This window comes from Bison bison, unplaced genomic scaffold (genome assembly GCF_000754665.1).
Source record: "Bison bison bison isolate TAMUID 2011002044 unplaced genomic scaffold, Bison_UMD1.0 scf7180017864067, whole genome shotgun sequence".
In the NCBI taxonomy this organism is placed as follows: domain Eukaryota; kingdom Metazoa; phylum Chordata; class Mammalia; order Artiodactyla; family Bovidae; genus Bison; species Bison bison.
Genome location: NW_011494639.1, coordinates 2,417,636 through 2,441,836, shown reverse-complemented (window position 1 = coordinate 2,441,836; position 24,201 = coordinate 2,417,636). Strand labels below are relative to the sequence as shown.

The following is a 24,201-nucleotide window of genomic DNA, read 5'->3' as shown; positions in this document are numbered from 1 at the left end:
TTCGCATGAGGTGGCCAAAGTATTGGAGTTTTAGCCTCAGCATCAGTCCTTCCAATAAACACCCAGGACTGATCTCCTTTAGAATGGACTAGTTGGATCTCCTTGCAGTCCAAGGGACTCTCAAGAGTCTTCTCCAACACCACAGTTCAAAAGCATCAATTCTTTGGCGCTCAGCTTTCCTCACAGTCCAACTCTCACATCCATACATGACAACTGGAAAAACCATAGCCTTGACTAGATGGACCTTTGTTGGCAAAGTAATGAATCTGCTTTAGATGTCCATTAACAGATGAATGGATAAAAAAGTTGTGGTATATATATACAAGGGAATATTATTCAGCCATAAAAAGAATGCATTTGACTCAGTTCTAATGAGGTGGATGAACCTAGAGCCTATTATACACATTGAACTAAGTCAGAAAGGGAAAAACAAATACCACGTGTTAACACACACACAGAATCTAGATAGATGGTACTGATGATACTATTTGCAGGGGAAGCAAAGAAATGCAGACGTAAAGAACAGGTCTGGACACAGTGGGGCGATGATTTTAGAGAGTAGCATGGAAACATATGTATTACTGTATGTAAAACAGATAGCAAGTGGGGATTTGCTGTGTGACACAGGGAACCCAAATCTGGTGCTCTGTGACAACCTAGAGGGGTAGGAAGGGGTGGGAGGTGGGACAGAGGTTCAGGAGGAAGAGGACATATATACACCTATGGCTGATACATGTTGATGTATGGCAGAAACCATCACAATATTGTACAGTAACTATCCTCCAATTAAAAATAAAATAAAATTTAAAACAAGAAAACATTCTCTCCCATTCAATAGCTTGTCTTTTTGTTCATTTTCTTTGTTTTGCAAAAGCTTTTAAGTTTGATTGGGTCTCATTTATTTTTCTTTTTATTTCTGTTGCCTTGGGAGGCTGATCTAAAAAAATACTGCTACAATTTATGTCAGAGAATGTTTTCCCTCTGTTCTCTTCTAGTTTTATGGTATGGTGTCTTACAGTTAAATCTTTCAACAATTTTGAGTTTATTTTTGTAAATGGTGAGGGAGTGGCCTAATTTCATTGATTCAGAGGTGGCTGTCCAGCTTTCCCAACACCGCTTGCTGAAGAGTCTGTCTTCTCTCCACTGTATATTCTGGTCTCCTTTGTTGTAGACTAAGTGACCTCAGGTGTGTGGATTTATTTCTGGGCTGTTTTGTTCCATTGATGTATATATCTGTTTTTGTGCCAATAATCATGCTGTTTTGATTACTGTAGCTTTGTACTCTTGTCTGAAGTCTGAGAGGGTTATGCTTCTAGCTTTTTTTTTTTCCCCTGAGGATTGTTTTGGCAATTCTGGGTATTTGTGATTCCATATGAATTTTAAGATTATTTCTTCAAGTTGTGTGAAAAATGTTATGGGTGTTTTGATAGGGATCACATTAAATCTGCAGATTGCTTTGGGTAATATGACCATTTTAACAATATTAATTCTTCCAATCTAAAAGTATGGGGTATCTTTGCATTCCTTTGAATCACCTTCAGTTTCCTTTATCAGTGTTTTATAGTTTTCAGTATACATATACATCTTTCATCTCCTTGGTTTAGTCCTAAGTATTTTTTGTGACATTTTAAACAGAATTGGTTTTTTCATTTTCTTTTTTCATTATGATTTTCATTGGTAGTATAAAGAAATGTAACAGATTTCTATATACTAATCTTGTACCCTGTTACCTTGCTGAATCCATTAGGTCTAATACTTTTTTAATGATGCCTATAGCTAAGTGTAGTCACTCAGTTGTGTCCGACTCTTTGCAACCCCATGGACTGTATAACCCACTAGGCTCCTCTGTCTATGGGATTCTCCAGGCAAGAATCTTGGAGTGGGCTGCCATTTCCTTCTCCAGGGGATCTTCCGGACCCAGGGATCGAACCTGGGTCTTCCACATCACAGGCAGATGCTTTACCCTCTGAGCCACCAGGGAAGCTCTAGTGTTCTCTATATGGAGTATCATATCAACTGCACACAATGATAGGTTTATCTCTTCCCTTCCATTTTGGATACCTTTTACTTCTTTTTCTTGTCTGATTTCTGTTAGGATTCCCAATATTTTGTTGAATAGAAGTGGTGAGAGTGGGTATCTTGACTTGTTCCTGAATTCAGCAGGAAGGCTTGTGGCTTTTTCACCACTGAGTATTATTTTGGCTATTGGGTTTGTTGTGACTGGTTTTCAACATGTTGAGGTGTGTTCCCTCTATACTGATTTTGGTGAGAGATTTTATCATGAATAGATGTTGAATTTTATCAAATGCTTTTTGTGCATCTATGGGGATCATATAGCTTTTGTCTTTTCTTTTGTTAATGTGGTATATCATACTGATTTCTCTGCATATGTTGAATCATCCCTGCAACCCTCAAATGAATCCAACTTGATCAATGGTATATGATTCTTTTTATGTATTGTTGGATTTGGCTTGTCAATATTTTGTTGAGACTTTTTGCATCTATATTTATCAAAGATAATGACCTATAATTTTCTTTTTTGTTCTGTCTGTCTGGTTTTGATATTAGGGTGATGGTGGCTTCACAGAATGAATTTGGGGATGTTCCCTTCTCTCCAGTCTTTTAGAATAATTTGAGAAGCATAGGTATAAGTTCTCATTTGTATGTTTCATAGAATTCTACAGTGAAGTCATCTGATCCTGGACTTTTGTTTGCAGGAAGTTTTTTTTTTTAAACCACAGATTCTATATCACTTTTAGTGATTGGTCTGTTGAAATTATGCTTCTTCTTGATTCAGTCTTGGTAGATTGTATGTTTCTAGAAACTTGTCCTTTTCTTCTAAGTTGTCTAGTTATTAATAGGATATGGTAACCCACTTCAGTACACTTGCCTGGAAAATCCCATGGACGGAGGAGCCTGGTAGGCTGCAGTCCATAGGGTTGCTAAGGGTCGGGTATAACTGAGCAACTTCACTTTCACTTTTCACTTTCATGCATTGGAGAAGGAAATGGCCACCCACTCCAGTATTCTTGCCTGGAGAATCCCAGGGACAAAGGAGCCTAGTGGGATGCCGTCAATGGGGTCGCACAGAGTCAGACATGACTGAATCGACTTAGCAGCAGCAGCAGCAGTTATTAATAGCTGGCATATAACTGCTCATATGACTTTGTATTTCTGTGGCATCGGCTGTTATTTTTTCTCTTTCATTTCTTATTTTTTTGGTCTTCTCTTTTTCCTTCTTGGTGAGCCTAAGTCGAGGCTTGTCATTTTTATATTTTAAAAAAGGCAGCTCTTCCTTTTATTTATGTTTTTTACTGTTTTTTAAACCTCTATTTTATTTCTTCTCTAATCTTCTATTATTTCTTTCCTTCTGCTGACATTGGGGCTTTGTGTTCTTATTTTTCTAATTCTTTTAGGTGGTATGTTAGGGGTTTGAGATTTTTCTTCTTTTATTGAGGAAGGCCTATATCACTATGAACTTCCCTCTGAGAACTGCTATTGCTCTATCCCAAGCTGTACTGTCATTACTGCTTGTCTTGAGGTATTTTCTGATGGCCATGCCTTGCTACTTATGAACTCACACTGGGCTCCAAGGTTCAGCCAAGATCACATCCCAGGCCCTCGGGGCTGTCTTCACACAGTAGATGGAGTCCACTCCCAGGGATAACACACGCGTTTCAGTGCCGAGCCAGTGCGTGTACTAGCAGTGCCCACCCCTACCCACCACGCAGTGCATGGTTCCAGACAGGAAGTACCGTGAGCTGGCAGTCAACACCACCAGTGTCTCTCCACCTTAATCAAGCTGAAGTTTTAAAAGCAAGACATATTCACATGTTAGTATATAAATTGTTTTAAAGTAGAGCCATAAAAATTTCTGGAAAAAATAACGCTGAAGTACTAATGCTTGTTGATTCTGGGTAGTATGAACATTAATGAAGGACATTCACTTCTTTGTATTTATTGTTTTAGTTCCTACCAGTCCATCAGAAGGAAGAAGGAAAGGTGTAGCTCTTTTTTAGGTGACTAGTTTATTATTCTATCAGAGATGCCTAGTTTAATAGCAGTTGCCTTCTCACAGTTTTAAGAACTATAAGTATCACAGTTGTAGTGATACCTTTATTACTGCTGAGACTGTTACAAAGACTTACAATATTAGATAGGGCTTCCTAAATCTCCTATCATATACTCTAAAGCAAAGGTCTACAGTCAAGATTTCTGCCAAACATTAAAAAAAAACAATACGTAAGATATGACACTTCACACTACCCGCATAGACCCTTATGTTCTTGCCGTGGTATGCTTAATACAAACATGTCTGGAGGTGACAGGATACTAGTTCTAGACTCCTGTATGCTAGATAATTGAAATATTTCACACAGGAACCAATTTCTAAAATCTTTCCCCTTATCTAAGTGAGTTTTCACAATAGTCTGTCATGACTATTGTTTCACAGTATCTCCAAAAAGAAAAAAACAGCCCAGCTCTGACCTTTTTGTAATAGGCCTAACAGGTAAAGTAACAAGTCACTAGTATTTCCTCAAACTTTCTATACCAGGTTCCAAGGATACGAAGTCTGCATACAAGCAACTTGCAGAAAGGCTAAATACAGGAGGCATAATATGCTTCATTTCTGAGTTTGAGGCCAAACCCCAGGTATTTCCCACTTGTAGGGTTCTTCATTTGCCTAGGAGTCCAAAGTCTTCACGAAATGTTCTTAGAACAACAAGATAGCAATCTCAGAAGATAAAAGTTCCTTCATTCTTGTACAGATAGGAGAGTAGCTGATACAGTACATTATGGTGGTCAAGCAACTGTACTCTGAACCAGCTGAGCCTGGATTTGGGCTCCAGCACTTACAGCTGTGGAAAACTGGGCATATTAATGTACCTCTGTAGATGCTGGGTTTTTTTTTTTTTTTTTTTCAGAATTGATTAATTAAATATATAAAAAGTAACAAAACCAGAAGATTTATGTGAAGATAAATTAAATTCTATACAAAGACTTTAGCAGTGCCTAAAAGAAAATAAACATATATTCCACTGTAGCCACATTAATAAATATTCCTCAGGCTTGAGGGCTCCTTCATGACATGGCCTTCCCACCATGCTGTCCTCCAAATTTCCACTAATACTCTAAAACAAGTGAGGGTTTTTTCTCCTGGGCTCCAGAGTTGACAGCCATGTTGGGCTTAGTCTTCAGAAGTAGCTTCAAATTTTCCATTTCCTTAAAGAGATTACCTCACAAATAGACTTGCCTCCCTGATTAGGGTTGGTTTCCCAGGAGATGTACCTTGTTGGTAAGCTTAAACTCAGAGAAAATACAGATGTTCTAGTCAGTTTAAACCACCCACTACTGCTCTTAGAAGTAACATTATTGTCAATCCATTTGTGACTGTATGTAATGCTCCCTAAATGCAGGTGAGACTGAGTTCCTATAGGCATTGCTAACGCCTGTAAACCTGTAAATTAAACTGTAAATTAAAGTGTCAGGTCCCAATTTAATCTTGCCAGATTGCCATTAGCATTATTCCTCTACTTTCCAGATATGCCTCAGCCTCTAGCAATGGACAGAGCCTGCATTCAATTTATAATTATCTCTGATTAACTCACGTGACTGAGTAGTTCTTTTAAAAGACACTGACCTATTCTCTGGTTACAAACACCTAGAACCTCAGTTCTGCAGCTCACGAACTGTATGATCTTAGTAAAGTTGCACGTGTCTGGGTGTCAGTTTTGTACTCAATCAATTAAGGGTATCTTTAATGTCTGTGTTTTAATTTCCATCATTCCACTACTAGACAAGTATCTCGGCCAAAAAATAAAACTATGAAGGATCTATATAGATCTACATCCATTCAACACAGCAATCCTACCAACTTATCTTAAGATCGGAAGTGTATAAAAACAGGTGTTTAGGACCACTGTGTATGGCTGTGTGGTCTGTACACTGCAAAAGAGTACCTGGCCGACGTGGGTTTGCTTAAGCACAACGTGACTTTGGTCTGCTGTATCTTACACCCGAAGGAAGGACTGCCTTCTTCTTCTAACACAGCTGGTATCTGCTTCACTGAACTATATTCTCTTGGTGTGTTGTCTGCTCAAAGGCAGTGCTGTTTTCTAATTCATCCACCCGGCAAGCCATGCCTTTAACTAAGTTGCACAAAGACATCTCATCTCAAAGGTGAGATGCGGTTTGCAAAAGTAGCATAATAAAAGAATTCTTCACTCCTGGTAACAATTGACCTCATCACATAAAAAAGATCTCCAAAACACAAAAATGTAGGAAAAGTCTTCAAGATCAACTTCTCCTCAAATTGGTCTTATTCAGAGTACAGATACATGCATACATACACACATATACACAATAAAGAATTCTTCAGAGGATAAATTTTCATGAATAAAAACCTGAAGTCAAGGAAAATGTTTAACAAAAATTTAAATAAACCATGTAATATATATCACTTTTACCATGTTAAGACACTAAAAATGTTTGTGTCAAAAGCATGTGAAAAATACAGACAAAATTTTTTTGTACTTACCCTCTTCACACAGAAATTGTGAAAATCAGTAGAACAATCTTTACAAAGAACTTAAAATGCACTTAAAGAAAACATAAACAAAAAATTTATTACTCTTACGTACTAAATTGTTTTAAAAGTAACATTTAAATAAAGGGAATAAAGAAATGTGCTGTAATGATCCTAATCTTAAGAGTGAGCCTCCCCGGTGGCTCAGCGATAAAAATCTGCCTGCAGTGCAGGAGATGCAGGTTTGATCCCTGGGTGGGGAAGATCCCGCACAGAAGGAAAATGCAGCCCACTCTAGTATTCTTGCCTGGAAATCCCATGGACAGAGGAGCCTGTTGGGCTACGGTCCACGGGGTCAGAAAAGAGTCAGACATGACTTAGCAACTAAACAACAACAGTCTTAAAAAAACATCAAAGTCAACAGCAGAGAGCTTGTGAAGCAGCCATAAGAGAGTGGTAAGTGTGTGTGTGTGTGTGTGTGTGTGTGTGTGTATGTGTATGGCTTACATGTACCCTAAGACATAAGTGATGCTGGAAATTATTTTATTTTTAAATATCATTTAAAATTAACTCACACACACAAAAAATCATATGATTTTTAATACAGCTATGCCACAATATGTAAATGTAGCTTGATAATCTCTATGGTAAACTAAGAATTAAAAGCTATAGTAACAAAAAGACATTCTAATAATTTTATACTGCTTTTTCTTTATATAAAATCTAATAAGGCTTCTGTTATATAAAAATGGAAAGTACTAAATAGCATGAATAGAATTTCAAAGGTTGTGCTATCTTACCAACTTAAACAAGGTATCACAACCTACTATTTAACTCTTAAACCTTTTTAAATTAAGAGGATTATCAGAAAATCTTAATTTTAAGAACATAGTAAAATAAAATTGTGAACAAAGGAAATCTGATAAATTATTTTAATGTTCATTTTTTCCAAAAAAATGTCTTAGAGCTATTATCCCCTTTTGTATTCCAAAAAACGGAAGATGAACATGGCCACCTAGAGGAGAAAATATGATCAACAAATACAGGCTGTCGTATTTTCTTACTCTTTCTATAGTATCTGTATTTCAGATTTATAATATAGCAACTTCTCTAAAGGACCCGACTGAAGGGATTAATTATAAACAAAAGAGACTTCGGGAGGACACTAAAGCAGCAGTGATAACCTAACAGAAGCTAAAGCATCACTCGTTTTGTCGTGAACTTGACAAATGTCGTCTTTCTAACTTACTGTATGACCTTAGGTTAAAAGTCACTTATTTGACCTAAAATCTCCTCTCACTTCTGTAAAATGGAAATAATCTTATCTATCACAATGTGTTGCGATGAAGATTAAATATGACAAGGGCTATAGAAACCAACAGTGTCAGGCACACAGGAGGAGCTCAGTGAATGGAGGTTCTCCCTGCCTGTCAGAAAGTCCTGCCCTGTCTCTCCTAATCCCTACCAGGCCCTCCCTGGTGGGAATTTTTTTTTTTTTTCTTTAAACAATTGCCAAGACTGGAATCAAAGATAAATAGAAGGCACAACAGTTTTGCTCTGGTTTTGTATTACTTAGATTTGGAAATTTTTTTTGTTCTTTTTTCTTTTTTTACAAATACAAATTAAACATGAAAAAAACTCTACTTCAAAAAAAAACTAACAGTTCAAGAAAAGCTTATCAGTTGCATTCTAGACATTTAAACCTATCTCACAATTTAAATTCCAATGTCAAAAACAGTAGATTTAAAAAAAAAAAACAGTAGATTTTAGAACTGTTTTGTGATCATGTTTTAAAAGAAAACTTGAACACCTTTTATTCAGTTTTTAACCACATCAACGAGAATCAAAATTGTCAATTTTTCCAATGGCAATTTCTCCACACCAGAAGATAGTCATGACTCTCAAAGAGGAAAACAATTTGGGTTTCTCCGGTCTTCAAAATGTTTATCAAATCCTGTAATTCTCACAGGCTTTTGAAATACATAGAAAGTAAGTAAGAAATAGTCCAGTGAATGAAACATACCAAATGTCAGTAAGAAGCAAGACACATTCCTTTGGGGAAACTCTTAAAAAAAAAAAAATTCCAGTCTGTATATGCAAATAAAGCAAAGAAATTTTTTTTTTCTTCTTTAAAAATCCATTTTCCCTAAAATATTCCACAAAATTGGAAGTGAAGGACTAAAAGGTGGGGAGCAGGGGAGAGAAGGAGCACACACCATTAACACAAAAAGTAAAATTGTACAAACTTAAGCAGTTTATGATAGACTAGGATCACCACTCTACTCTTACAGATACTTCCAGTATTGGCTATTTCATAGCTTCTCTACTGGAATTATTCAGAGTTGAGAAATGGGGTGATGGTTCTTTACCAGCCCTAATAAGGTAACAGTATGTCATGTAAAAATGCACATTAAAAAATATCTTCCCTTCTACCTTGTAATTCCCTTTAGTCACCTCAACCCACAGCGGTCAAGTCCAATCTTTATAAACATGCAGAATAGTATGCAGATAAAGGGTCAGATCAGTAACGAAAGCATAACCTATTCAGCTGATCTCTTTACTTGTATCCCAGGAAAATGAACAAATCCTACCAGAGAACGGTACTCAGTGGTCCCCTTCGGTGACCGGGTGAAGTGAGCAGTGTTTCTCCTGAGTCAGCTATGTAGAGGTACAACCACCTGGCAGAAACCCAAATGGGTATCAGAAGCACTGCCCCCCCCATTATGAATACATACCAGAGGAGGTTACTGTTCTGGGGTTGCAGGCAGAAGGTGAACCCCTACAACTACCTCTTTTTCTTGATAAAGGGAGAAAAAGTAAGATGAAAATGCAGGTAGCAAATGAACACTCTTCCACTTACTATTTCCTAACCACCTTTAATCTCACTTAGGAGTCTATACTTCTCAAATGTACACTGAGAGTTACTGATCAACTTCTAATGGACAAAGGAGCTAGTCTGAACTCTCATCCCCAGTCTCTCTGCAGTGTGGCATTCAAAACTCTCCTGTGGCTGATGAAATACAACGTTCTACTGATTCTCCATTTTATTGGTTACTTACTCTTCTCTGTTTAAGTGACACCTTTAATTCTGTTAATGAAAGGAAATGACTTCCTTTTCTCTCCATACATTCTCTCTCATCAATTTAATTACTTCCCTTGGCTTCTATTTGCTAAGTATATATGATCTGGCAAACCTTCTCCCAAATGCATTCATGATTTTAAGATCCACAACCATTTCCAACTGCTTAAATATTCTGCCTTACCATATACATGAACCCACTTTTATCTCCCACCCTTCCCCCATCTTCCAAGTAAGAAACATCCCTCTCTGGATTTCTTATTTGTATTAGTGACCTCAGCATTTTCCTAGTCACACTTGCTGGAAACTAGAATCATTTTTGACACTTCTTCCTTCATTCTAAAGTTCCAATGCATTTAGTTTCTAAATCCAGTAAACGGTGCCTCTATAAGATCTCTTCCATCCTCTTATATTCCTACTGCCATTATTATAATTCAGATTTTTACCATTTCCCACATAGATGACTCCAAAGACCTCCTTAATTGGTGACTTTTTCCTATAGTCTTCCAGTTGTAAACTACTCTTTTTTTTTTTTTTAAACTTTACAATATTGTATTAGTTTTGCCAACTATCGAAATGAATCCGCCACAGGTATACCTGTGTTCCCCATCCTGAACCCTCCTCCCTCCTCCCTCCCCATACCCTCCCTCTGGGTCGTCCCAGTGCACCAGCCCCAAGCATCCAGTATCGTGCATCAAACCTGGACATCCCTGGTCGTGGTTCCTTGGTGAAAAACTTTCAATGAGTTCTTGCTGGCTAACCACTGAAATCCAAACTTCTCAGAAAGCCACTCCAGGATTTAGACTTTATCTGTCTTTCCACTTTATTTTACACATATATAAACACATATATATAAACACATACACGCACCTATGTTAGAGTTAAGAGGAGCCTTTTCTCTGTTTCTGAAATAGTCCCTAGATTTCACTACTTTGTACTGTGGCATTTATGAACTTCCTTCTAAGATACCTCTACTTATTCTTTTCACCAACTTTCTACCCATTTTTCAAAGCTGAACCCTAACACCATTTTCACGGAAGCTCTCTCACACCTTCCCCAGTGGATAGTATTTCGCTCCCTTCCTTAAAACCTTTTAGCATTTTATGTGTATTTCTGCATCTTTAGCCTGTGGGCATGTTCAGAACTTACTATCACTTGAAATTGCTGTTCTCTAAAATCCAGAGCTCTGAAATGTCCCTCTCTAATCAAGTCTTCCTGTTCTTCCCTTTACTCCACTGAGTCTACTTTGGACTCACAGCAATCTCTGATTTTTCAATTAGCAATAATCTATGATACAAAAAACTATCTTCTTAGTCGATCGCTATCTTACATTATCACTCGGTCATCTCTCCATCCTAAACCCCAGTGCCAGCATTTTAACAATAAGGATATCCATCTCCACCTGGATATTCCACAGACCCCTGAAATACAGCATGACTGAAACCAAACTATCTCCTCCCACAAACTTACTTCTCTTATGCTTTCTAAACTAATTAAACAGTCTTTCCTTACACATAACATACAGCCATTCACCAGGATATACTGAGAAGTCCCTCAGTTTCTTCTTGAGAAGTCCCTCAAATTCTTTGTCCCTCAATTAACATTGCTAATGAGGATCTCATGGCTGTTTATCTAATCTGTCCTTCTGTCTTCAGCAGTTCCTATCTCCAATTCATCTTCTGTTACAGTATTTAAACACTAGCCTAAAAGTGCCACACTAGCCAGTGTAAAAACTTTCTAGGGCTCTATATTTCCTGGAAGACAACATCCAAAGTCCTGAGTGTGGCATTCAGCCCCATTACTGCACCTTCTCCAAGCACAGATCCTAGGTTAAAGACTTGGAAACACAGTGTCTTCTGCTTTTCTACAATCACTATTCTGTGCGATTGAGCAGTCCCCCTCAAGTCTAGCTCACCCACTCTGTGCAGATCCCCCAGCCCCACCTCCCAAAGTCTCAGTCACCTCCTCTTCTGTATTTCTGCACAATGCTATTCTTGTATTAACAGACCTCTTACCACACAGCATTACACATGTACTCACAGGTCATCCTCCGCCAGTCTGGGGGCTCTTTAAAACAAGCTTGCTTTGATTAATCTTTTATATAATTTTTTATAAAATGTTTTTATTTACATCCACAGGATCTAGTATGGCACATAAAAAGCTTTCACCAAATGCTTATGAAGTAAGTAAATCTCATTTCAGAATGCCTAAAATCATGCTATCCTGGATGTTTTACCAAATGATTTAGGGTAGAAATGGTAGAAAGGTACAAGTCCTAAATACACAGGTGACGTGAAATGAGAGGTGATTCCAGAGAGAAGGGCAGGAACAGAAGGGCCACTGAGGTTATGCTTCTCTCTTTACCGCTTTCCCCAAACTGCTGAGCCACGGGAGAGTAACAGGACTAGTGGGAAGAAGCAATCAAACCAGCACAGAAGTGTAGGGTAAGAAGGATGAGTAGAGGAAAAAAGCCTGGAACTGAAGCTGCAAAAAAGAAAACGTCTAGAGTCACATATTACACACTCATAGCTTGCTTGTGGCTACTCACTCTCATCACCATCACTGTTTCACCAACCACAACTATGACCACCATTTACTGATCACTTACCAGTCAGGCATCAGACACTATGCTAAGAACACCACACATGGCATTTAAGGTCCATGACAACCCTATCAGCAAGTTATTATTCACACTGAGAGACAATGAAACAAGCCTACAAACCATTAGCTACACTGCTCAAGGGCTCACAGCCTGGTGAGTCACAGGGTCAGAATGCGCGCAAGGATCAGGCTTTAAGACCCCTTCTCTTTCTGTTCTACTATTCATGAGCCAGGGTTTACGTAAGTTGGGGACTGGCTTTGTCATTTTTGCATTATTTAGTTATCACTGTAAACACATATCTTATTTTCTCTAGTGTTAAGTAAGGTATTTTTGAGGGTAGAGTCCATGTCTAATATTTTTTATTTCTTCCCGAACACCTCATAATGAGCTTTCTATATTTATTTTCTTACTGTATCTATGTACTAGCAGAAATAAAAGGGAGGTATATATACCAATCTTTAGTTAGCATTAAGCCAAATACAAAAGTAAATGATTTAGCTCTTTTGACAACTGTATGTGCCAGGATAAGTCATCAATAGTAACAGGTCCCAAAACACAAGCCACAGCTATAAAATTAAGGTTAGTTTGCGTCTGATGCACTAATAAAAGTGCTATTTAAAATACATTGCTCTTTTCTTCATATCTGGACATTTATATAATAATTACTAGGAGTAGACACACACTGTATCAAGTACATGAACAACTTACTTAAATGTGGAAGGAAAAATGCTGTAAGCAATAGCAAAGCTTTTTTATTTCTCTTTTAGAAAGATATAAAAATGTGTGAGAGTGGACTTGTTATCTTCTATGTAGGTTGAGTTCAAACGTCAGTGTCCGCATGTGAGGCAAAAATCAATTAGAGACAAAATAATCCCTGAAAACTCCTTAAATTCCCCTAAAAACCTAGTACAATACAGTACAGGTACTCCATAAATGTATCTCAGTTTTCCCTCTACATGGAACAGATCATCATTTCTTCTGCTAAGTGCTGCATGAAGTGTTTGGCTCACGCTAGGGGCCATACTGAATGAAAACACATTCATTTACACACTGCAGTCATAGTCAACACTGAGAGATATCAGTTCCTATAACAGGTATTTAGGAAATGATTCCATCTGAGACAAGAGCAGATTCCCATTTCCCATTTCATGACTGCTAGGCATATGTTCATTGTGAAAAGAGCACTAGAATTACCACTGTATTTCAATTATTGGTGTTTGGGTTTGGTGTGTTTTGGTTTTGGCTTGAGCTCAAAGATTTGAATTTGAATACATTACAGTCCCAGAAATGTGACTATTCACGCGATCTCTTATTTAGTGTGCAACCACAGGTGCCTAGAGTTGTAGAAACAAATAACTAAGTCCTACAGCATATCAGCTAAAAAATTGAATAATTAGCCTATCTTACCTTCATCTACTGATGCTTCACTACTGTATCCGTCATACTCTGCAGAAAGAGGACTGTATTTCTGTCTCGTTTCCCACGTATAGCTCTTTTGTCTAGACTCCGCCAGTGGTAGTCTGGAGTTGTGTGTTCTGGATAAGGCCTCGTGGTATTTACCCAGTGCTTCATCTTCACTTTCAGACGATGAACCAGGCTCATCTTTGTCCAGGTAGGAATTATCTATTTGGAATGACAAGGACGGCAGATCAAAATTCAATGCTATAAAGTAATGGCAAATTTGCTACAGTCATATATATGTCATACACTTATATATGTGTCATATATATTCATATACACACAAATATACACACACACAATCTGAATTTTCAGCTTTAGAAAAATATTTTTCATTTAAGAAGCCCAAGCTTTGGGTTTTTATGTTTTACGAGAAAAAACTGACTTGCATATTTGAATTATATAAATAATGTTAGTCACAGGGATTTTCCGACCATGATACAGATAAACAGAATAATAGGGCTTGCCATCTTACACAATTTTTTTAAAGCATTAGTAGCACACAAAGAAGTTTAAGTATTGCCAATACATATGGATCTGACTGAAATTATTCATGTTACAAGAGACATTTTTGGTCATCATCTTAGCCAAAATTTTCATAGCTGATACTGCTTAGCGCTAGAAGCAGAACAAAGAGACAGACAGACATACACTATTGATTGAAATACAAATGATACAACTCTTCTAGATAGCAACCTGGCAATACATATCAAAGTTTCCAGTGTATATAGTCTTTGATTCATTTATAAGAATTAACCAGTTCCATTTCTAAGAATTCAGCCTAAAAAAATAATTAACAGATGGGCAGTGATATGTATTTGAGACAATTTACTGAATTGTGTTTAACAGCCAAAGAAAACAAAAATGCAAGCTGAATGTCCAACGCTGGGCCTTGGTTAAGTAAATTATGATACATCTGTGCAATGGTACACTATGCAGTCATTAAAAATGAGGAACTTATGAGTGCTCACAGGGAAAGAATGCCTACCATATAATGTTAAGAGAAATAAAGTAGATGTTATAGTCTCATTTAAAAAAACAGATTAACACACATACACACATCTACGTGCAATGTATACACACATCCATGCAGTATAAGTGTATAGATACATACAAAAATATCTGGAAGCATATATACCAAACTTAACACATCATCTGTGAAAGGCAGATTTCCTAGGAAAACCTTACTTATATGTACCCAAATTTCAAATTACATTTCCAGAAGGTAAACTGGTAAATTAATTTTAAATTCTTTTAAAAAGCACTGCTGCTGCTGCTGCTGCTGCTGCTGCTGCTGCTGCTAAGTCACTTCAGTCGCTGTCCGACTCTGTGCAACCCCATAGACGGCAGCCACCAGGCTCCCCGTCTCTGGGATTCTCCAGGCAAGAACACTGGAGTGGGTTGCCATTTCCTTCTCCAATGCGTTAAAGTGAAAAGTGAAAGCGAACTCGCTCAGTCGTGCCTGACTCTTAGCGACCCCATGGACTGCATCCTACCAGGGTCCTCCATCCATGGGATTTTCCAGGCAAGAGTACTGGAGTGGGTATCATTTACTTAAAAGGTAAAGATTTTGAAACTGCATCATGTTGAGATTCATTTAGACAAGATGTAACCTTCTCAGAATTCTAAAACAACTCCAGAAGGATGAAGAGACCACAGCAGTCAGAAGTTATTAGTTCAGTCTAGACATTTCTCTCATTACACTCAGCTAAATCATCTGCACTACAGGAATCAAAGTTTAAAATTCAAGTGGAGAGACAAAGAACGAGAACAAGATATGGGATAGAAATTCAATATTTAGAGTTAGAAACATGGTAGCTTCAATGTCACTAGTCCAAGTCCCACTTTTTAATTCAGTAAAATAAAACTATCAAAGGGTAAAGCCATAACCAATGTTATATTCTGCACTGTCATACTTAGTCACCAGCCACATGCAGTTATTTAAATTAAGTAGAAATAATAAAATTTAAAGTCTAGTTCTCCAGTGCTACTAGCCACATTCCAAGTGCTCAAGAGCTATGTGTGGACAGTGGTTACGTATGGAGCAATACAGATACGTAGAACTCTTCCATCACTGCAGAAAGTTCTATTAGACAGGACTGAGATGATGGCGATCTAGTCTAAATCTGGGCATTCTGACTCCCAGGTTTTAGCACTGTGTGGATTCTAAGGCAGCAGGAGAGCTCTGAGGAGGGCAGCAAGAAATTTACCTACTACATTACCTAAAGTAGCCCTGCATTTGCAAATGGAGAAGGAAACCCTTCTTCCTCTTATTATATCTTATAAGCTCTGTCAGAACCTAGGACTCAGGTATTAATACTAGCAATATTACAGTTCAGCTATATGAAGGGACAATCCATATGGGTCGAATGATTTTCAAAATGATTTTTAAATCATAATATGTTTCAGTTTGGAGGTGGTAGTTTAGTTACTAAGTCGTGTCTGACACTCGCAACCCTATGGACTGTAGCCCACCAAGCTCCTCTGTCCATGGGATTTTCAGTTTAGTACTCATTAAATTCTAGAATACTTAAGAGATATGTGATTCCTTTAGGTAGTAGCATGCTTCTTAATTAAAACAAATTAAAATTTTAAATTCTGCACTACTACTTGTGAAGTATTAATAGCATCCATTCTGTTATTTTATGAATAAGATAATATGTAAACTATTTCACTTCATTTTATTTCTTTTAATTTTTATTACTTCAGGTAATAAGGCTACCAAAATTAAATCAAGGCTACCAAAAAAAAAAAAAAACCTCACTGAATCTGACATTTCAAACAACTGCTAGGAGAATAAACTTCAAAACAGATATATTTCCAAAAATTTACATTCCTTTTTAATTGGCTCATCCATCTTGGATCAGCCTCTATTATACCATTTAAAAATCATTCAGACAACTGATAAATAGCAGATTCCTATTACACATAAAGTCATGTAGCAGAATTGAAACAGTCTTCTGCATTTCTAGTGCTACTCAGTTTTTTGTTATGTTATGAGAATGTAAACATACACAAAAATTCCATATGTATCTTTTATAAATAAAAGCCAGTGTACTTCTGGTGTTGTGATCAGATCAACAGTAAATGAGAATGACTAAGGCATAATCACGGCTCAGATGGTAAATAATCTGCCTGCAATGTGGGAGACCTGGGTTCGATCTCTGATTGAGAAGATCCCCTGGAGAAGGGAACGGATACCCACTCCAGTATTCTGACCTGGAGAATCCCAAGGACAGAGGAGCCTGGGGGGGCTACAGTCCATGGGGTCGCAGAGGTGGACATGACTGAGCCACTTGCACTTCACTTCAAGGGATAACCAGGAGTGATAACTGGCAACATGAAGGAAACCAAGTAACTGTCAGCTAATTGTTTTGAAAACTGTCACAAATACTGTGGATGAAAACTGTGACTGCTTAGTTGGAATCTTAATTGTACATAGAGAACTTATGAATAAAAATAGATTGTTCATGTATATGCATTGGAAACACAGAAGTCACACAAAACTCTCAAAGTATGGCTAAATGAAAAGACATTCTGAAGCATGTATTTCAATAAAATAAAAATCCATTGCTCTCAAGGAAAACATAAAACATTTGGTAGATTCTTACCAGGAAAGATGTGAAGAGCAACAATGTATAAAGGGTTAAGGGTAGGTTACAAAAACACAAAATTTTTAAATTCAACTATAGCACACCAAATAAACTCCAATTAAAGTATGCGCAGTACTTAAGAAAACCATAGAGTTCTGGGCTGTACAATAAATGGGCATTAAGTAAAATGAGAAGGCAATGGCACCCTACTCCAGTACTCTTGCTTGGAAAATCCCATGGACGGAAGAGCCTGGTAGGCTGCAGTCCATGGGGTCGCTGAGGGTCGGACACGACTGAGTGACTTCACTTTCACTTTTCACTTTCATGCATTGGAGAAGGAAAGGGCAGCCCACTCCAGTGTTCTTGCCTGGAGAATCCCGGGGACGGGGGAGCCTGGTGGGCTGCCATCTATGGGGTCACACAAAGTCGGACATGACTGAAGTGACTTAGCAGCAGCCAGCAGCAAGTAAAATGAAGGTCCTTAAAACTGTCCAAATAATGCAGGGACCAGGGGCAATACTTAAATCAGGGGAATACAAACAACATGCTTTTGAAAGGACTGTAACAAAAAACTGCATGACTTTAAAAATGCCTCTCAGTAAGAGGACTCAAGAAAGCCTTAGCAAAACAGATGTACAGAGAACAATTAAAGAAGTTGGATGATATTTTTCCTAATGTGAAAAAATTAAGAGAACATTTTATCACTCAAACTCACATTAGGAGACCTCACCTTTTTCTGGTATTATTTTAAAATATTTTTCATCTTTACTCTTTGCTGTTTCTTTTTTGGCAGAAATGGCTTCATTTTTCTTTGTTTTTATATCTGCTTTCCCTTTGTAGTATTTTGTTGGATTTATTTGTTCTTTGATTTTTCCTTGACACTGCTCTTTAGAATCAGTTGATGCTGCTGGATATAAGTCTTCCTTCTTAATGGATTTCTGTATCATATGTCTACTGCTTTCCAGAATATCTTTTGGAGAACATTCATTTCCTGAATAGTTATGCCCTTTGTATCCTTTACTTTTAATATGTGTTTCAGCTTTCTTTAAGTAATTTTCTTTCATTTCTTGATATCTTACCTCCTTTAAGTCATGTTTACCATCACTGGAAATTTTTAATCCATTTTTTCTACACCTGTCAGTACTTTGAAGTTCTTGCCAGGGAGACCCAGCACTTGCATTCTGCCTGCTAACTGATACCCTACCATCACTCACATGGCCTTTCAAAGAAGAATCACCTTTCAAAGCATTATCTGTTTCTTGATATTGTGATGGCATCTGCTGCCTATTATTAATATGTTTAACTCCTCCTTCACTCATTCTTTGGTCTTGCTTTTGTGAAACTGAAGTATTATAGCTATTTATTCGATTTGCTTGGTTCTCTAAATTGAATGGTGCTTTCTGACAATTAGTGTTTTGGGAGACTTCTGATATTGTGGTGCTTTCTTGTTTAGAAGTATCTACAGCTTCTGGGGCTGCAGAGCTTTCCTCTTCTGGGCGAAAGCCATTTATCATGCTTGTTACCTGTTCAGCAACTGAGTCAGTGAACGCATAGCTGACTTCTCCTACAGCAGTGGTCAAATCTTCCACAGCATTACTGATCGTGTCCACCAGAGAGGATACTGAAGGCAGATTCTGCTGAAAACTTTTGAAAAATGCCATTTTCTAATTCCTTGTTCCTAAAAGCTACAATCATGGAATTTTCTCTTCTCAAAATATTAAGCACTCTGGAATTTCAATTTAACATTTACTTAAATGGTGCTATTCATTAGCTCAATATCAGTATTTCACATTATGCCTTTTAATCTTTCTGTAAATGCTTATGTAATGGAAGAAATATGTTGAAGTAAAAGATGCTTCAAAAAAAAAAAAAAATCAAACCACTTGGTTTAAACGTAACCAGATTTTTTCCCACTCCACAGCTGGCATGACAGCAGCAAGACAGTATTTTTCCCTCAAATACTATTGGGTTTTTATTCTATACCTGCAAGAAGAAGTATAAAAAGGATTTTTATTATGTACTTTTTAGTTAACTTACTAATAGTCTATGTATGGGAACTGCCCTATATTATTAACACAGAACAAAGTACCAATACCATTTCAAAATAAAAAATGTATTAAGGATTCCCCCAATACATATATTCCCCCAAATATGTATTTGTTTATATATCTAAACAATTTTGCAGAAGTTAGAATAGGGACGAGCAGAGAGAGAACATTTGCTGAGTGGCTATTACATGTAAGGAATTGTGATTTACAAATTTTTTTCTTATTTGATCTTAAAATAACTCTAGAAGGTAAATATTATTATTCTTATTTAATAAGCGAGTAAAGAAACAGCCTCAGAAAAATTAATAAGGTCCCCCAACCTTTCCAATAGATCCTCAAGGTCAAAACTCTTTCTACAATGAGAGTAAGAGGATAGTTAACTTTTCACTTTCATTCACTCAAATGAGCTCCTGGGTTTTCCCGAGGCCATGGAACAGATTGAATGCAGGAGCAGATATGAGAATCCAGTTGTTTCTTCTGTGCCAGTCATTAGACAGATTTGCAATGTAAAACAATGCCACTCTTCTCAAACGTATTTTTTGGTTTTAGAAAATATACAGTTTTAAAAATTAATACATTTTAGATTAACAAGTAATAGACTTACTGTTGGGTTTTTAAAAATAAATTGAAAAAGTATTTTAAATTTTTCTTAGGTTTTAACTTCTAATTTACATATCATTGAGCTATAACTCACATAAACAAAAACTCTTTGGGGTCCTCAATAATTTTTAAGAGTGTGAAGGGATAAGACCAAAGAAAAACTAGAAATGCCAAAACGGAGAATTACTGGAGGCTACTAAATGAGGTTTCTTTAACCAGTTTATTCTACGCAAATGATGGAAAAAAGAAAAAACAGGTGAAGTATGAGAAACATTAATCAAACCAAACCACATAAAATACTACAGTTTCCTTAATGTAAAATCTGCATGATGTAATTCAACAATAAGATTTTTATAAACAATGAGGTTATCACTTTTTAAGTTACCAGATACAAGACAAAAGCATCTCTTCAACATTTGTACATGGACAAGAAATGTAAGGCTTCTCTTGTATTTTTCCTTAAAATTCTAAATTAATGTCTCACTGTTACAATTTTCAACTTCTTTTTGTTATTATTTACATAAGCCAGTCTTTGGAAACAGCAAATAAAGAACTCTATAATAACTTAAAAAAAAGAGAAGTTTTTCATAAGAAAAAGAACAATATCACAGCCCTCATCTTTCCTATTATCTGGTAACACTAAGCAATATATCTGTGTTGCCAAGGAGGAAAGAGGAACACTAAGTTTCATAATCAGATTTTACATACTAAATTACTAGAGAAAACCACCTTCTCTAAACAACATAATTATCCATTGCTGAGAATTCAACAGCAGATTAAAGGGTGAATACTCTCAAAAGCTTTCTAGGGACATGGGAAAAAAGCTCTCTAGAAAACTATTTGGACAATGGATTTAAACATAGAAAGTAATAAGATATGTCCTTCTTCTTAAAGTATATAAAAATGTCATTCTATGATGATATACAATTCATTTTTATGCAATATAGTAGCAATTCATGGGCAATAAAAAGATAGCTGAACATAATTTATGTAATAGATCTTTTACTCTCACAGAATAATGTCTAAAGGTTAGTTTACTGTATGTCAGAATCAAGCTTTTTAATTTATATCGTATTTTTAAAGTAAAGTAATAAACAGTAGATAGAAAGACTAAACAAGAGAAGCAGCGATATGATACTTACAAATTTTATCTTGTGAATTCTTCCTTGCACTGTATCCTGAACCAAGATCTGGAAACCCGCCAACATTTTCAAAACAGAACTTCTTATTAATATAGAGAAAAAGGAGCAGCATCAAGATAATAAACACCCCAACAGCAGACAAAAATCCAACTGCCTCTGGAGATACTGGAGGGAAAAAAAAGTCACAGCTGTAAGCATTTATTCTTCTTCAAGTTACAAATAAGAAGGAAACCCCTATACATTGTGTTAAGATTGCTGCCTTATTTGAATTTTATTTGTAAATTTTCATAGTTCACAACAGTTCAGTTTGTGAGAAAAATAAACTGCAAAGTTTAATGAGTTGTTCAATTTATGCAAAAGTATATTAAAATTTATTTAAGAGTATATTAACAGTTTCCCTGTAAATTATGTGGGAACAGTCTTAAAAAGAAATGAGTCTATAAAAGAGGCAGTCACCATATTATTTAGTCCACTGACGAGTATTAAAAAATTTTAAAACAAAATTTAGAAAAACTTATTTCCCAAGCACTCAAATTTATGAGAACGTATACTATTGTTGTTATCTCTAAAAGCTTCAATGGTCTTTTTGTGTTAAACCAACTCTGGACTTTTTAACTTGGCACTGAAAACTCCAGCCTCTTTTCAATACTACTCTCCAATCAGATGATTCCATTTACCACATGCCGTGTTTTTGTCTGCCTCCTCCCCTTGCCAGGAGTGACTGAGTATCCTCTCTATACCAAATCCCACTCATTCATTCAACCAACAAACACTCTGGAGCAGCAGCCATACACCGAGCATATCACACATGCATTTCCTATCTTCCTTGAACAGGCTGGTGAAGGCAGTCACAACGCAGTGTAACCAAGGTTATGTAACCCAGTGCTGAAGGATCAAGTAAGCTTTTCTACAAGTTATGGCTCCTGTAATTGTAAGAATTAGCCAAAAAAGTGAAAGCGAACGTCGCTCAGTCGTGTCCGACTCTTCGCGACCCCATGGACTACACAGTCCATGGAGTTCTCCAGGTCAGAATACTGGAGTGGGTAGCTGTTCTCTTCTCCAGGGAGCTTCCCAACCCAAGGATCAAACCCAGGTCTCCCGCACTGCGGGCGGATTCTTTACCGTCTGAGCCACCAGGGAAGCCCAAGAATTAGCCAAGTGAACACGATTTCATACAGAAGAAACAGCATGTGAAAACAAGAGACAGGGTATCACTGTGCATTCCAGAAACTCCATGAATACATGAGAATCATGAATACAAGAGAATACATGAAACCATCCAGGGAGATTTGGTAGAGTGAGGACAAAACCTTCTCCAACTTCTCCAATCCTTAGTCATCTCTTTCTTTTCAACTTCTGCATTATCTCTCTCTGGGACTAGTCATTTGGAATTAAACAGAACTAAACTTTTGTAATCTCAGTGCCTGACTCAAGCATTAGTAGACAATGAATCAAAAGCCTCAAATACCACCCTACTCTTTCCTCCTCCACTGCTCAAGCAGCGACTAAAACGTCATCTCCTCCAAAATTCCTTTTTTAATCTGAAGAACCAGGACAATCGGCATCTAACTCATTTGTTAAAACTGAAGTCACCCACCAGTCCATGATGAGTGCTTTACTCTCCTAGCTTCTCAGCATCTGTGAAAGCTAGCATCCCAGGTGCAGGACTGATACGACATTATGGTCTGTTCAAAGCTGGGTCAACAGCACTGCAGCAGAGGACAGAGCAGAGAATGATATTGCAAGGAGGCGTGATGAGTGTGAGGCAGAAGGTGGCAGGGATGGTGGAAGTGCTCTGAATAGCAGCCTGGTGCGGAGGAACAGATCCTGCTACCAGAACCAAGACGTTACGCCTAGACATTAGCCCTTTCTGTCTCATTCTCAGGCTGGAGAATAGTCAGGAAAGAGAACATAGTTTAATAAAAGAATCTAAGGTATATGACATAAAACAGTGATAACATCAAGCCTGACGGTTAAGGTAAAAAAAAAAAAAACAAACAGGTAAAAAGACTATCGTCATCTGATCTAAAAGCTAGGAAGATCGCAGCAGGACAGACTCTGGTATGAAGACACAAAATTCTCAGTGTGACCATATTCAGTATTACATTGTAAACAGCACATATGGATAGGAGCTCCCCTTTCAGCTCAGGCCCAAAGCACACTAAAATGTGATGCTGTAAGTGAACACACAGCGTTAGCTATAATAATAAGCAGCTTAAAATCTCCCATCCCGTACGGCTGAATCCCTTCACTGTTCACCTGAAACTGTCAGTACACTGTTAATCAGCTATACCCCAATACAAAGTTTTTGGTGTTAAAAATAAATAAGTAAGTAAAATTTTAAAAAAAATCTCCTATCTCTTAGAAGACTAAATGAAGGAGGAAACACAACTCACCTCACTTATGAAAGCTAGTTATTGCTAATAAAAACAATATAGCATATATTACGTGCTATATTGTTTGGATGCAATCTCAAAAGTGACAGAATGATCTCTGTTCGTTTCCATGGCAACCCATTCAATATCACAGTAATCCATGTCTATGCCCCAACCAGTAACGCTGAACAAGCTGAAGTTGAACGGTTCTATGAAGACCTACAAGACCTTTTAAAACTAACACCCAAAAAAGATGTCTTTTTCATTATAGGGGACTGGAATGCAAAAGTAGGAAGTCAGGAAACACCTGGAGTAACAGGCATATTTGGCCTTGGAATATGGAATGAAGCAGGGCAAAGACTAATAGAGTTTTGCCAAGAAAATGCACTGGTCATAACAAACACCCTCTTCCAACAACACAGGAGAAGACTCTATACATGGACATCACCAGATGGTCAACACCGAAATCAGATTGATTATATTCTTTGCAGCCAAAGATGGAGAAGCTCTATACAGTCAGCAAAAACAAGACCAGGAGCTGACTATGGCTCTCACCACAGTCTGAGCTCCTTATTGCCAAATTCAGACTTAAATTGAAGAAAGTAGGGAAAACCACTAGACCATTCAGGTATGACCTAAATCAAATCCCTTAGGATTATACAGTGGAAGTGAGAAATAGATTTAAGGCACTAGATCTGATAGATAGAGTGCTTGATGAACTATGGAATGAGGTTCGTGACATTGTACAGGAGACAGGGATCAAGACCATCCCCATGGA

At 37.2% G+C, this 24,201-nt stretch overlaps 1 protein-coding gene across 1 annotated transcript in view; it reads right to left on the bottom strand.

Annotated features, from left to right (window-relative positions):
* Positions 1-24,201, bottom strand: part of SYT14 (synaptotagmin XIV) — a 202,929-nt gene that overhangs the window by 122,359 nt on the left and 56,369 nt on the right. Inside the window, exons 3-4 of the mRNA XM_010836872.1 lie at positions 21,049-21,213; positions 13,615-13,830 (exon numbers count right to left, since the gene is read on the bottom strand). Coding sequence (XP_010835174.1) covers positions 13,615-13,830; positions 21,049-21,160 — 328 coding nt within the window. The 5' untranslated portion in view covers positions 21,161-21,213. The remainder of the gene's footprint in view (positions 1-13,614; positions 13,831-21,048; positions 21,214-24,201) is intronic.